This window comes from Tarenaya hassleriana, unplaced genomic scaffold (genome assembly GCF_000463585.1).
Source record: "Tarenaya hassleriana unplaced genomic scaffold, ASM46358v1 Cleome14, whole genome shotgun sequence".
NCBI classification, from domain to species: Eukaryota; Viridiplantae; Streptophyta; class Magnoliopsida; order Brassicales; family Cleomaceae; genus Tarenaya; species Tarenaya hassleriana.
The window spans coordinates 326477-343183 of NW_010964598.1; the positions used below are offsets into that span (position 1 = coordinate 326477).

At 38.2% G+C, this 16707-nt stretch overlaps 1 protein-coding gene across 1 annotated transcript; it reads right to left on the minus strand.

The window, feature by feature from the left end:
- Positions 1–5244: 5244 nt before the first annotated feature.
- Positions 5245–15597, minus strand: LOC104808026 (myosin-11-like). Its single transcript, XM_010533508.1, has 38 exons — positions 15078–15597; positions 14385–14513; positions 14144–14287; positions 13908–14053; positions 13675–13831; positions 13527–13585; positions 13251–13410; positions 13015–13164; positions 12777–12913; positions 12558–12704; positions 12360–12461; positions 12219–12276; positions 12029–12130; positions 11866–11903; positions 11635–11761; positions 11375–11545; positions 11033–11164; positions 10828–10937; positions 10667–10727; positions 10379–10556; positions 10016–10221; positions 9791–9910; positions 9305–9403; positions 8975–9196; positions 8487–8626; positions 8213–8324; positions 8074–8124; positions 7683–7937; positions 7428–7583; positions 6992–7198; positions 6767–6910; positions 6597–6667; positions 6419–6518; positions 6277–6333; positions 6130–6186; positions 5951–6031; positions 5779–5861; positions 5245–5568 (listed from the first exon to the last, which is right to left on the minus strand). The coding sequence occupies exons 1-38, from the start codon at positions 15078–15080 to the stop codon at positions 5445–5447; spliced, it is 4596 nt and encodes a 1531-aa protein (XP_010531810.1). The 5' UTR covers positions 15081–15597; the 3' UTR covers positions 5245–5444.
- Positions 15598–16707: the final 1110 nt, after the last annotated feature.

Consider the following 16707-nt stretch of genomic DNA (forward strand, 5'->3'; position numbering starts at 1 on the left):
CGAAATCATCTCTGGCGTTCGTAAGATCACGAACAAACTCTATTCGAGATAGGTAGTCATAGTGTCTTGCTAGAGACCGCCTATGACTTGTATATCCGGAATAGAGATTTCGGGTTATACTGCTATATCGAGTGAGCCTACAGGGTCACACACGCAGGGAAGGACAAATGCACGAGAAAACGTCGAGAAATCTGGACAAGAGGTCTAGACCGTCCGGTCTAGGATTAGACCGAACGGACCGGACCATCTAGTCCGAACGGACCAAATTGTTGGACCGAACGGACTAGAGAGTTCAGTCCGAACGTACCAAGTGTTGGACCGAACGGACTGACCCGTCAGTTCGAACGGACCCAGTTATGAAACTGGTACGAACGGACCAAGTGTCCAGACCGAACGGACTACTAAGCAGTCCGTTCGGTCTGGGGTTCGGATTTAATTTTAAAGTCCGGATCTAGGGTTAATCACTTGAATAAAAGGAGAAATAGAACCCTAACACTAAGTGGCCGACCTAGAGAATTTTTCAGACCTTTTTAGAGAGTCTAGAGGGTTGAAGAAGTGATCTTAATCTCTCTTTCTCAAAGCACATCATCGAATAGAAGATTCGTGTCCTAGCAGACAAGTTCCAAAGGTTGGAACCCATCCCGATGGGTGGATACGTGTAGAGGGCGAGGTATTCTTCCTGCCTATAGTGATCGGACGAACACATCAATTGAAACAGGCCCCGGATCGATTGAGGTAAGCGTTCTAACGTTTCTACAAGATCATGCATGATAGGTTTTAGGGTTTTATCAAATTTTGTTTTACATCCGCTGCGCAAACCCTAGAACCGATCTCTTAGGAATAGGATTCGCTCATGAGATCCCAGGAAAACCCAACATAATAAACAATCGTCATTCTTTCATCACTTGCAACCATTATGCCTATACAAAATAAACACAAAATGGAGATTGGTTTGACGAGTTTGACGGGTTTGACAAGTCTGACCATTTCTAGAGTTTGACCAATTGGACGAAAATGATCACTTTCACCAATCTGTCGAGTTAATTTGACCAGTTTGACTGATATATATGTTACATTTGACTCATCTATATTATATAGATCAAATATAAACACGAAAATTAAAAACCCTAAATACCCAAAATATATATCGGCTTTAAAAAAACTTACCTATTAACGAGATCTATGTTTATTGGATGAGTTTCTTGGATATTTTACTTGTTTCTCGCAACAAATTTGACAGAAAATCGCGCCGGAGAATAGAATTCGAAAAGAGAAAAGAAGAAAAACTCGAAGAGAGAGAACGTAAGGCGAGAGACAACGATAGAGAGAAGAGAGAGAATGGGGTAAAAGTAGATCTATATTTTATTTATTTTAGTATATTATAATATTGTATAAATAAATGAAAGGTATTATAGGGATTCTACATTTATAAGGGTATATATGAATATGATGTTGTCGTTTTTTTTTTCTGAACGAGGGTATGGTCTGAAGTCAAATGTATCATTTAAGGGTATTTTTGCAATTGCCCCTTTTGAGCATTGATGTGATGATTTATGGCATGAGAGAGTAGAAACGTCCTGAAAACATTGTGATCCGTTGAACGTGATTATGTTTTGTTGAATTGATTGCTTGACCTTTAGAATTATCTACAATGGCTTGTGGGATAGAAATCGTTTGTTAGAACCCATGGGACCGATGTTGTCAGCCAAATAGAAAAGTTTCTATAAGAACCTTTTCCATGTTTGCTGAAATCGGTAAAATCTATTATCAAATTCATTCTTATTTCTTCATGTACAGAAAAAAAAAATAATGAGCATCTCGACACTCTGTTGTCATTATCTCGTCAACGAAAATCGTTCGAGGACATGAGTGCATTGATTTGATGGTTCGGGTCTAAATTGTAGGTCGGGTTATCCAATAAACAAAATCGAAAAAACAATGATTAGGAACCTTTCAACTTCAACGTCCTAGGAACCAGAGATGCTAACTAAAGAAAGAAAAAAAAACTAGCTAGATGAAAAAAAAGAAGAAGAAGAAAAAGAATGAATGTCGAAAACTTAGACTAGATACGACTAGGTAGAATAGTGTAATAGGTTCGAGAAACATGCTTGATAGATGATTGAAGTCCTTGGATTGGTTCTAGGTAGCGGTATAGATCATATGGCTAGGAAAGATTATCCTTTAGAGAGGGAAATCATACTAGACAGACTTGATCATTGTTCACGGGGACCTAGGTCGGATAGATGTTTCGCTCTCGATTATCATTTTGAGTTATGTCATTGTCTCGCCCTCTTTTCAGACCGTTTTTCACAGAGTATTTGCTTGACGACGAGCAAAATTTTAAGTCTAGGAGAGTTTGATAACAAGTCTTTTGTGTGATGATTTGATATAAGATGTTTGTGTATTTTACTCGGTTAAACACATTTGTAGACATTTTAGGGCATATTTGGTTTCGATATTGGATGATTGTGTTCTTTGGTGTTTAAATAGGTATTCAAACATAAAGAGAGCAAAAGGAGTAGAATGGATTATAGAACATCACAGACGAAAGGGAACATTTGAAGTGGTTTCAGAGAAAACGTGAAGCTCATGAACGTCAGATTTTGCAAGTCCAATAACTTTCATTCTATAAATCCAGATCATGCATTCTCTACATCATTGGAAAGCTCGTTTGATATCTACGCATAGACACCAAGATCACCCTAATCCGATATCAGAGCAGAAAGTTATGCGCAAATTTGTAAAGTCTGTCAAAACTGTTAAGTGACACGATCGGGTCACTTATACATGACAGATCGGGTCACTTACCAGATTTTGGAAATATTTCGAATTTTGGCCCATAAAAAGAGGAAATAAATAGGGTTAGCCTCCAGGTCGAAATTCATTCAGACTTTGACAGAAAATACACCCTAGAGCACACAAAAGGGGAAGATTATCAACCTTGTTGTCTCGATGTTTAGCGAGTAATTTATTTGCTGTAGGTTAGGGATTTGCTATGTATGGATATTTGGTTTTTAATTCCAGACTTTGTGGATTTATTTATTCTATTCAGCTTATTGAGTTGTTCTTAATGCGTTTGATCTTGTTGGCCATTTGATTAAATAAACTTAGGGTTTTAATTCGCATAAATATATGAGATTATAATATGAAAATAACTCAATAAATAGAACATGTATTGCATCGAGAGATAGATAGTTGCCAAGGGATTATGATAGCTTTCGTTCATGCATCTAGGGTTTAGACTATTGAATCGAGATATTAGTAGGATAAAGCCTTAATAGTGAGATTAAACTCGAGAGAGTTAATCTCTACTTTAGAGCTTGAATTTCCTGAATTGGATAAATAAACCACTGAGTTTGCATATTTTGAAAGAGTCTTTCATGTAAATCAATCCCGAAACCTGCAGTGTTTGTCATTGATTGTTTAAAACTGTTTTTATTGTTTATTTTGCTACACCCTCACACTCATATTATTCCCTCTGGATTTAGGTTTAGATTTGGATTTGATTCATTTGTCTACTTTTGTCCATGTGTTCGACCCTAACTACTATACACGATCCGTAAACTTGCGATTATTTGTTGAGTCTAGGAATATTATTATTTGATCATATTTCTACACCTAGATTTGTGATATCATCATATCAATAGATATATCATACACATGCATTTATCCGTTTACAATCACACGCTAGAGAATATATGAACCCATCTGGTATATTGTCTAATGCCATGCAATCTACCTCGATTCAATCCCTCAATCACAGACAATCATGCATTTCCATTATTTATTCATGATTAATAATTATAAGTCTTTGTCTTGCGCCACTATCAGGAATATATATATATATATATATATATACCCATTATATAAATATAAGTAAATATCCACGCACGATATCTTTCAGTGTTTCACTTTCAATTCATTTTAACCTTCGGTATGATCAAACTAGATACTGCTCCATCCGGTTACCAATTCGTCTCGCCCCAAGGTTTAGGGCTTATTTGAAGTTTGAGTATCGTTTCGACTCAGACCGTCCTTTATTTTTGTTTAGTTTGATTTGGTTTGGCTGGTAGATTGGTCTGGTCAGATTCAGACTAAATTCTGGATCGACCCGGATAATTTGGTCTAGTGGTCAGATTCGGACCAAAGATTGGTACGACTGACCAATCTTCTCTCCTTCTCTCGGCCTGAGTGCAATCAGACTGTCTCACATTTCGGTATGGTCCGACTGACTAAGTCTAGTCAACCCCGGACGAGAACCATTTCTCTGATTCGGAAGACTGGTCCGTCAGTTTTGAGAAAAAGGGGTCACACTAGGTTTTAATGTCTCGTCCGGCTAAATGAAATCTGATCAGCTCTGGACCAGAATATTCTTCTTCCTCAATTCGATTTTTCTTCCGCTATTATTCAACAACTCTGATCCGACGGACTGAACCCCAGTCAGCCTCGAACCAGACTTCAGACTTTTCACAAATCGTACAAACACACACCAAAACTCGATGGATAACGCATCAAAATAATCACAAGCAATCATAGAACACATATCTATCATTAATCTTGCACAAGTCACTCGAAAATTCCGAATCCAATGAAATTAAAATCTTCGAATAACCCAAATTCACCCTATCGAATTCTGACCCATCCTGGTGCTTCTTCCTCTGCGTCTTCCACATATATGTGGCTCCTCTAGTGGGTTCTAGCTCGCTCCCCATGGTTGGAGTTGAAGAAGAAAGGGAGAAAGTTGTTGTTCACCATCGAGAGAGAGCTCGCGATTAAAGGAAGAGAGCGCACGATAGAGATGTCTTGAACAAGAAAATCTGCTGCAAAGGGGTTAATTTGGCCTTGAACATCGCACAAGCATGAGGTGTGATGTAAGCCTCTCACGTCCCAGCAAGCATAACGAAGAAAATCTTCTTTATTACGTCGATCTTGTCCTGATCTCCTGATCTTGTTAACATAATTTAAAGGATTATATGCTCGATCAAATAATTTCTGTAACATAATTAATTTCGATTTATGCTTATTATTCCTTTTATGGAAATTCGGGGCATTACAGAGAAAGACTAGGTCAAGAAGAACGAGGGAGAGTTTTGTCACAGAGAAGAGGATGGGGTGTGGAAGGGGAAGAGAAGTAGGGGTTCTTTCGTCTACGGTGGTTGGGGTTGAGAACCCTGCACCAGATTTTTAAATCTGTTGTTACAAATACTCATAGTTAAATTATATTAGATGTATATAGGAAGCATAAATAATTGCCTTTTTATTTTTCTCTCGTAGACAAAAAAAAACGTATATATGCTGTAACATAATATGTTTTGAAGAGCTTCAGAGCAATCAAATGCTACATCTTATTTCTTTCTTGCGTAACAAGTAACCTAGAAGTTTCTACCACAAGCTATCTCTTAGGGAAAGTCGCTAGAGCTATATGACCTCAGTAACCAGAAGCATCATTCTGCACATGGCAACAAAAAGCTAAACCCTGAATTCTCCTTGATTAAAGGCGGCGGCTCGATATCAGCAATATCCATCCGCTCCATCGATTTCGATAAATCATCTACCGAGAAAGGAATGCTGCCAAATAAAAACAAGTATAAGAATCAAACCCTTCTCAGATTTTTTCTTCTTGAGTGTAATTTTAGGGTTTAGATCTTATCTGTTTCCAAGAGATTTCGATAATCCAAAAAAACCAAATGCAGAAACTCCCTAAACTGTATCTAGCTAAACCCTGAACTCTAAACCTTGAACTCGTGGATTAACTAATTCAGGGTGTTATTAATTTACCTGGAATCATCATCCAATAGGAAGGAGTTGCTAACTGCATTGTTTGAATCTTCAGTCATTAACACCCTCATATTTGCTATAACCTGCAGTAAAACATCGATCAAGAAACCGACATATCCAGAAATTCTAAATTTTGATAAGAACATGGAATTGATGCATATTATAAAATTACATCAGGGGAGACGCTATGTGTGCCATATTTGTCATCCCAGTACATCGTACTGATTCGATATAACTGTTGAATGCTGAGTACCTGCAAATATTTCGTTCAACATGGAATCTCGTTGTTTTGTAACGTCAAAAAAGCGGTTTTTATTTCTTTTTCTCCATTCTGCAAAGTAGATAACTTACCGGGCAAAGATCATGACTTATCTCGTCGAGAGATTTCTTTGGTTTTTGGTGTATGACCTGAGTTGAGAAGAAGACATTTCATATGATGACTCAGCCGCACAGAGTGGTGATAGGAAGTAATAAAGTTTACAGTTGTATGGACGTTACCAGAAACCCGATGGCCTGTCTGATATGTTTCAGTTCATCCCAAGAAGAACCTGCATACTGCAATTGCAGTTTCTCTCTTGCATCAGTGAATTTGTTTACCAGTAAAAGAAGAAGAAAGAAGAAAAAAAACAAGTGTAAGTACCTCATCGGTCGCCTTATAACACCAATGTTCTAACTCGGCTAATCCTGCTTTGACATATTCACCGTTGCTGAAGGAACAACACTCTCGTCTCAATAAAAGACTGCAGAGACAAGAAAAGAAGCTTTAGTATAAAAACACCGATAAAAACATGTATAAAAACTCCGATGAACGGGAAAACCTGTTGAACAGTTGAACATTGATGAATGAGAATATTTGCGTGAACACCTTCCGAACCAAGAATGGAGGTACCTAAACCAGAGAATCAGAAAACGAAACCCATTATGGTGGTTCAAAACCTTTGTTTTGAATGCAAATTGAAGAACGGAATATTCACAAATACGAACTCACATGGTTAGATTTCAGCGTATTGAGGAAATTTGTAAGGCTCTTCACGATTCCTTGCCAATGAGCAATCAATGCCTGCTGACCTGCGGTGTTGGCAACTGAACGAGATGCTCCCTTCACTAAACTCGCCCTTGATGTTCTCGGCGCCTATTTTTACATGACCAAAAAGATTTTGAGGTTTTATATTTTGGAAGAAGGCTGTAACCTCACATTGATTTAGCTCTTTACCTGAATGCACAATCCAAGAAGCGGAGAAATCTCTTTCTTCAAGTTATCCCGAACCATTCCATATATCTTCTCGACATATGCCGTGAGCTGTTGCTTGAAAAGTAGAGCCGGGTATTTGGCTTCAACTTGCCTTAAGGTATCCACTCCACCACCCACACCACCATTTATCATGGAAAGATTCACTCCTTGGGGTGACCCTCGGAAGCTCTAGAGCAAAGATAAACATTCGTCACTTTGAATTATCGAAGAGAAAAAGATGTACACCTAAGTTCTTTGATTATAAATGCATGTGTGGTCACGCAAATATGTATACAAAAAACACACAGAGAGAGAAAGAGAGAGAGAGAAGAATTCATGGGTAAAACGGGAAAGGCAAACGCCTTAAAGAATCCGAGATTTATGGGTTGTGAGATTGAAACCTTCAGATTATAAGTACCTGAGTCATTCTCCCAAAGAGAGTGGCGGAAGATGAACGACGTCTTTGTGGAACCATTCCAGTGGCACCACTAGCTTTCAGAGTGCGCTGGAGGAGTAAAAGGAGAGTCGAGGCATTGGATAACCAATACGCTAGAACTTCGTTATTGTCTTGCGTCTGAAAAAAACAAAAACAAACTTTGAGAAATTATTCCAATGCACGCTCTTTCGGGCCGAGAATTAGTAATCATTGATACCTAAGGAAGTTCAAACCAACCTCAATAGCATGGCCAATTGTCTGAATAATCCGATCAAAGACACTAGTTCTTTCAACCTCGAAAGATCTCCACTGCAAAAGGCATTTGTATATGATACAAGCTGCAGTAGGTCTGTTCCCCTGAAAACCCAAGTGTTGAGCTATACATCGGATAAGCAACTCCTGGTTTTCTTGCTGCTTCTCGTTTAGAGTTTTCTGTGGCTTATCCTCCACTTCGGAGAGCTCCCTATGAATCATGGAATTGCTATGCAAATCCTAGTATTGATTATGTCGTTAATCCATCAGAAAACAAAAATTAAACCCTAAAATGAATGAACTCTGGTTAATTTAAATGAAAGTAATACTGTAAATTGCTTTGATAAATAAGCAAATCAATGGGTAATGTGCGTACCATACTACTAGGCCTTCCATCTACAGCCAAATGACCACTCTCTGAACCTCTCTGCTATTTTACAAACAAATGAGAAGTCACACACTTCAGAAAGAAAGCAAGAATACAAAGCCTGGTTTGGTTTTTCCAGTAAGATTACCTGTAAAATTGACCTGGAGCGACCAGAGAGGAACTTATTTGGTGCCATGGACAAAGCTTGTTGCCGTAGTACTTTATTCTCCGATTCCAAGTTGGTGCATTTTTCTTCCAGTCTGATCATATAAACGACAAGTTTTGGTTCATCAAACAATAAATTTAGCAGCATGATCATGACTCCACATGAATACACAGAAACAGTTTTTCCACCACATTTTTTGATATAATCAGTGATGGTGAGGAGGAAATGAGTAATTTTTTTTTTTACATGCTCTTACCTTGTCAAGGATTCTTGGAATTGCTGTAGTTTCTTCTCCGTTTCTTCCAACTTTTTCCTTCTTTCCTCAAGAGACTCTTGAGCTTCATCAAATTTCTTCACTGCATCATCAGCCCGTTGCTTCTCGGTTTCTAGGGTAGCCTGTTGAAACATCAATTATGACCGATAATAAGAAAGCATCTGTAACGAAGCTTGCAAGTTGAAACACACCAAGAAACAGATCCAGAAATGTGCTTCCAAATATTGTTCAGAGTACATTCGTACACATATATGATCAGACATCAAACAGCAAACCAGTCAATCATCCGATATGTTTCATCATTGATATCTTCGGTATCAAAAGGAAAAGTTTAAATTTCTAGAAATCATTATTCAGCACAAATGCATGAACGAGATGGAGTTTTTCATGATTTCTAAATTCATTTGCAAATTGTGGGGCTGAGATATTGAATACACAAAGAAAACTGCAGCATCTGGACCATATAATACCTTTAGACCGTCCACTTCTCCCGTCAATGATTCTATCTTTTTGGTATCTTCAACTAAAACCTGGGTTTCTTTAACAACAGGAGGCGCTTCTTCAATGGCTTTCTTTGCAGCTTCCCGTTCCTTAACAAGCAGAGCATTTGTTTCGTCAACTTTTTTCCGCATTTCCTCCAACGAACCCTGTAATTTCGTTATCTCCTGAGCCTTTTCTTCTTCCAAATCAACCTGCAAAGTTAATACAAAACTTTATACACTTTCTTCAAAAATGATCCCATCAAAATATAAAAATGCATCAATAGAAAATGATGATTCCATGTGACGTAAAATGCTTACCCTCAAGCGTTTCTCCAACTGGACACGGTATGTGAGTTCCTCTACTTTCTTTTCAAGCATATCCTTCGCTTCTTTCAGTGCACCCGTTTCCCTCGCAGCCTGCAGATAGAGAAAACATAGAACTGAAAATTCACATGCAGGATAAGTGGCGTTCTAGTATCTTATGAAAGTCTTTTCTTACCAGGTGATGTTGAAACTGAAACATGAGACGTAAAAGACCTATCTATTTGTTTCAACTTCAAGATAACTAGAAACTAGAATCCCGATTTTGAAAGGGTTTCTACCGCCCAGAGAGAGAGAAAGAGAGAGAGAGATTTGTAAGCCTACAAAGTACACATACATGATTACCCAACTCAAAGTACCTAGTATGGGTTTCATAAAAATTAGGTTGAACAATTCAAGATGCATATGCGAACATGTCTCAGATTATTAAATTGATGATAGGACGATGCAAGGTGTAGTTAACAGCAAGAAAACCGATATTACCATTTTGAGCTTCCGAAGTTCTCTCTTGGCGAGTCTTCCTCTCCATTGAGTCTGTGACACAATCACTCCTCTCTGTAGCTTCTTGTAGTATAAGGTTGCTCTGTGACACCGATACTTAGCCTGCCATTGATGACAGAAATCACATGTCCAGAAAGGCAGAAAAGCAGATTTAATTGTACATGTCAATGTGCTGAAGCAGTGTACAATGCTCGTGAGAATATGAACCTGAATAATCGTAGCAGCCTTTGTTTTCTTCCTAAACCAAAATTCTTTACGAGCATCCATTGCTCTTAAACCCGTCTGTACAACAAGAACAGCTTCATGGAGCTTGTTATAGGATTTTCTAGAATGATATCTCCGAGCATTCTTCTGAATCTTTACTGCAGCCACTTGTCTTCTCAGGTTTTCAAAAACTTTGCAGGAAAGTCTCCCTGCAATGTAAGTACGAGAGGAAAAACGATTTATTAACTACTTTTTAGATTAGAAAATCACACACGTCACGAGGAAATATATAAAACCTTTCTAAGTTCTCACTAAGAGCATCACAAGATCTGTTTGAGATAGTATGTGATCAATCAGATAGCTCACCTCTACAAATGGCTTGCATAGAAATTGTGGCCTCCCTCAAAGCAATGAACCTTTTTCGGGCCTGATGAGTCCGTATCCGTCTCTGAATCTTTTTTGCAGCACTGTTAAGCACCTCTGCTCTTCTGGTGTCTAGTTCAGCCATCTGACCAGCTCTCAAGAACACCTTAGTTTTACCAATCTGCATTACAAAACAGGACTTTGCATTTCAGGTGCATTGTTTCACCCTTGAACTATTGCTGCAACATATATGATGGTTCACTGAAGTAAAGACTCTTGCAGAATGGTTACCTGATATCCTTTAAGACCCATCTTATCCAATATCTTTTTACAAGCAACCTTCTCGTCATAGCTTCTCAGAATAAAAGTCAGAAATTGAGTATAGTCAAGTTAGCTCTTAGATAACTGTAGAGGTTCCATTACAAAGAGAAACAAAAAGAAAAGGTACTCACTTCCCTTCTAGAGCCTCGGTAGCTAGAAGTCCAAACCGGTTTATGAACTCAAAGAAATGTTTGCGAGTGGGATATCCCGCACAACTGATTCTGATTGCCTCTAAAACACCCTACAGTGACAAGAACCAACACCGGCTGAGTGATAAAAGAGCCCCTTATGACCCAACTTGTTCACGATTACGATATATTACGTATTTATACTTACACCGCATCGAAGTTGTTGCATGATGTTCACATTCTCAAATATGGCAGGTTTTAGAAGGTTGTTGGGCTTCACACATCTGATGTAATGAGGCTCCGTAGAATTTAGGGTTTCCATCAGTTGTTGGAGTTGCAACTGCATCAACCAGTTCCGACACGTTATTCCATACATTGTCATGCAAAAGAACATTTCATATAATGCGTCTAGGCTAGTTACTCCAGCCCTTCTCCACAAGTCTTAAATTTGTGAAAACATCACAACCGAGAGTAGTTAATAGTTTCTTTCTCCCAACAGCTGGAGATGATACTTCTAACAACTATATGTATACCAAATAAGCCTAGTTACCTTAAAGCGAGAACCAATCGATGAAAACTTAGAAGATTTAGATGTTTCTTCTGGGAGTGGAGGGAAAAGGCCCACTACGAAAGGACAACTGGAAGCACCCAACAAATTCTGATGTTCAGGGACCACATAATCCTTGTTCTTGTCCAAAAATAGATCGGACTGATACAGGACCTGAAAGGAAACACGCAAACATGAAACTAGTGTGACAGCTGCTAGTGTTGTTTGATATAACATTTTATTCAAAAGGAAAAAGAAGATACCTCTCCAGCATAGTGGGAGATGGTGAAATCTGTACGAGAGAGTTTTGGCTTAACGAACCGCTTATGGACTTTAAACGTCTGATAAAGCTTGTTGGAAAATGTTTCATGGGTCGACTTTGGAAACATGCTGAAGAATCATTAAAAAATTGTTAAAGAAATCTCACAATGAACAGAATCTCCTCGGACTTTTAAAATAGAATCCCCCCATGAGTCATCGGATGATAATATTACCAAGCTTCATCAAGGAGAGCAATGATTCCACCAGGTTTCTGCAGATGAAAAGAGAAACAGGAATAATGAGACACAATACCAACACCTTTGTGGAGTTATTTTTTATTCAGTGGTCATTTCCACAATTCAAGACTCCGTAAATGTAATAATGCTAAGAAATTACCTTTTCTATAAGATCAAGAACATCTTGATTGTCCACAAACTCAATGTAGCTCCACTCTATTGCTTCTTTTGTGTACTCTTCCTGTTCCATCTTGAAAACGTGCTGAGAACAGTAACAGAAGCTTGTAAATGCAAATATATCATGCGTGAAACACAACTAGGAAAAGTTTTATTTATAATCGAGTAATCACCTGATTGAAATGTTGCTGCAACTTCTCGTTAGTAAAATTAATACAGAACTGTTCAAAACTGCACCAAAATGGTGTTAACAGAAGAAACACAAAAGAGAGGCAGAATGCATAACTCAGAATCTCGGCTTGCAAAATTCTAACCTGTTAGTTTTAAAGCTCTCAAATCCGTAGATATCGAGGACTCCAATAAGAGATTTAGAATTGGCATCTTGTCCAATCGAGTTATTAATCTTGTCTACCAACCTGCACATAACTAGAGATACTCACTTAACCAAATCTGTAAATATCAGTTTTTGTTATGATACTTGTGGAAAACCAGCTGTTAAACCAGCCACATACCAATCAAAGAGTCGTGAGTAAACTGTCTTAGCTAGACCATCTCTGCTGATTACGGCACTCTGTGGATCAAGACTTCTCTTGATAACTTCCTCCGGTGTAACCATGACACGCTTACATAATGCATCTTCAAGGGCATGTACATCACACCTGAAATGGAGCTTCAAATTAGTACCTGAATTGCGGAACAGATACAAAGTCTTCTCCGGACAAAACACTTACATTAGAAGTTCTGCAACTGTTTTAAGATGGAATTTCGCCTTGTCATCCTTGGGAACTGAAGAATCCACTTCCTTTCCCTTAGTAAACTCGATGTTACCGATATGAAGAATTGCAGCTACCACCCTGAAAATTGCTTCCTGATGACGTATACGAGAGAGACCATCATCATCAATTTTCAAAGCGGAAAGAACTTAAGTTGAATTTTGCATCATAAGATTAACTGTTTACACAAAAATACCTGTTCTTTTTCACTGATCCCAACGATGTCCATAGCTCTCCTTGTGGCAAGATAATCATGGGCATCACTTATACCGACAAGTTCGTAGCATTTTGACTGATTCAGATAATGAAATGTCTTTGGATGTCCCAGCTTGTATTTTTCTATTTCCTGTCAGTGCTATGTGTTATGGAAAGAGTACTCTACGATGATTGAAAACCAAGAGTCCACCTAAATTAGATGATGTGTGACAGTACCTCTTGTGGTGCAGCACAAAGAAGATAAAAACAGTGGTAGTTGCGTTCAGGATCAGAAATTTGACAGACACGAGACCTCTCGAGAAGATATGTTCTTATTGCTGCTCCAGATATCCTTCCTTGCTTATCAAATTGAATCTCAACAAATTTACCAAAGCGACTGTGGCAAAAATAAATAAACGATCAGATGAAATTCCAACAAATTTGTTAGGAGACAAACAACTTCCAAATGCCAGTGACTTTACATAAGTTGAAGCGTATAAACTTTTGTTTCACCTGGAATTGTTATTCCTGACAGTTTTGGCATTACCAAAGGCTTCAAGGACAGGATTTGACTGCAAGTAGATGTTAAAAAATCTTAGCATGATGTCACAAATGTATAATAGGACCGACCCGAAAATATTCAGATAGAAAATCGTCGTACTTCAAGAACTTGTTGTTCAACTGTCCTTCCCTCGGTAACGGCACGACCTCCAAGATATGCCAGGTATCTCATAAGCATCTTAGTGGTCTCAGTTTTTCCTGCTCCACTCTCACCACTTACCAGAATCGAATTGCTTTTCCCCTCGTTTATCATTGCCCTGAACAAAAAATGGCATATCAGTTAGTAAAAGACTGTCACAGCATATATTTATGGCTGACAACTAATAAGGCTACCTGTATGCAACATCGGCAACCGCAAACACATGAGGACTGAGTTCTCCAAAAGGTGCTCCCTTGTATTGTTGCATCATATGAGCATCGTAAATGTGAGGGAGACGTTGAAATGGATTAATGGCGATAAGTATATTTCCGGTGTATGTCTGGGATGACAATGTCACACAGAAAAATATATTAATGTCAACAAAGACAATGTGATCGAGTCATAAAATTAAGAAGATTCGAGTACTGACATAGATTTCATTAAGTTCATATCTGATTTTTAAGTTCTGAAGAACTCCAGGCTCGTGCAGATAAGAGAGCTTTGTCATGTCATCCACTCCACCTGCAGGAGCCTCCAAATCTTTTGGGTATATCTTTGACAATTTTGCAGTGACCTGAATTAGTAACAGAGCAGGAAATCAGTTTTTTGAGAGTATTAGACATCGAAAATAAATAGAAATTTGAAAATTTTAAGTTAGGTGATTGACTTGCCTTCTTTCCGTTCGAGGCTTGGATATCAACTTCTTGTCCGTTAATCTTTTCAACCTGCCCATCAATCCAAGCCACTTCTGGGTCTTCAACCCAGACATGAGATCCTACAATGATGTTAACTGGAGTTCCCTGCAGTTTGCCAAGCACGACAGTATTTATTTTTTTTTTTTTTTTTTGCTACAGACAAAGATAAATAGGAGGACCAGCAAGAAGATGCCCTATGAGGGTACCGCTACTAGTGTTTGTGAGGACGAACTCTAATCTGTGGAACCAGCATAATGTGACATTTTCCGTATCTGTGGAACCAGCATGCATTAGGCAATAATGATGGATTTGATTGCTAGCATTTATGTTCCACTCTTCTCTTAATTGGTTTCATATCTCGATGTTCCATGCTCTATTGTTTCCTACCGAAACAGAGTGGTTAGGTCATGGACATTGGCACATAGAGATACCAGAAGTGATGTTGTGCAGACTTAACAACAATAAACCCCAGCCTGATCCACAGACAAGCAGTTAGATTTGATCATGAATCTAATTTTCTTACATCTTTCTTTTTAACATATTGTCCTGATTCCTTCTGTTCTACAAATGCGGCGATCAAATTGAACAATCAATATGGAAGCTAGCAGCAATAAGTTCTGGGAATTTAGCAACAACAGATGTACAAAAGAAACAGTGAATTTCACGTACCATTTTAGGGCTTCAAATCCGAAGCTCAGCCTTATTCTTCCTTCACAATAAATTCAATCCAACAAATCCCTAATTCTCAATAACATTTCACTTCAACATACATGAACAAGTGACTTGCCATGCAAGAAAGCTTCGAATTTTGAATATCCCTTCACAAACCCATCGAGATTCAAAGCACCCAGATCAAAATCAACAGAACCCAATCTCCCAACTTCGCAATCTAACCAAAAGAATACCACATTTCCAAACATCCACACGAATTAGGGTCAAACAGAACAAAAACAGAAGGACCCAATCACCGGAGGACGAAACCAAACCATAAGATCGAGGATTTGATCGACCGGAATCGAGGTCCAGAGCGAAAAAGGGAAGGAAAACGAGAAAGAGTGAGAGAGAAAGAGAAGAATGAGGGGAAGTGGATGGAAATCTGAGAGTGACATTGTTCTTCCCCAAAGATGGCCTCTGACTGGTGTTTCCCACCCTTCAATTTCGCGCCAATTTGTGGCCCCTAACCGAGTCGTCCTCTTCCCTTCTCCCTCCCTCTCTCTCTCTCTCTCTCTCTCTCTCTCTCTCTCTCTCTCTCTCTGAGAATTTGCTTTGTAAATATTTTTTTGGCTAAAAATAGTAAATTTGTTCGTCGCATGATAGTTTCTTCGGTCCATCCAGTTAGTGTGGTTATTTGGCCTCTTTGATTCGATTGCTTCGATTTCGATTTTTATTCGAATGTATTCGGGACAATTTCAATTCGGACCCACATAAATAAAATAAAAAATCCCATGACCTAAAAACAATTTAGATATAAATTTTATTAAAACAAATGAATAATCAAACCTTATTCAAATGTAAAAAAATATAAAAAAATATTATTTTAATGAAAAAATATTCCAATTAAATGGAACACAATGTTATAAATATAGTCGAATATGAAATGCAGTCAAATACTATACAAAACAATACGTCAAACAAACTATTTGGAAATCGAAAAGAGGCATTTAGCATTCTATTTAAGAATCTGTAAGAATGATTTGACAATATTTTAGTTTTTTTTTTTTTAATCAGGTGTTTCATCGGACCTTCGGTCCAATTACATCCAACCTGAATAGGTGAACCACCTTCCTACAATTAATTACATTCCACCTAACGAACCGGCCACCACCTACGCCTAACGATCTCAAGAAGACCCGACCACCAGAAACGCCGACCACTCGCCGACCATGGAGTGGGTATCTTAGTTTATTAGAACGATTTAATAAGTATTTGAAAAATGGTGGTTTAAAGAAATTGTGATTTGTGGATAAAGTTTTTTGTTTTAGAAAATCGGGTGTCCTAGACCGGGGTCTAAACTAACCTCGCAGTCGAAAACAAGCCATGTGATTAGAATATGTATTATTTTTTCTAACTTGAAACTTGAACTCGGGATGAGACAGACGTTTTGCGTCCCCTTTTCACCGGTTGAACTATCCAAATTGGGTCAAGTTGTGTGATTTAAATCTCACCGATTTAATTTGCTCAATTAGATGATGGCTTGATTTTGATTTTTGTTTTGATAGGATGGACATTTCGGTACATTTTTTAAAATCGAACAATATTGAATCGAAAAATGTGGTATTGTTATCGAACCGAATCATGA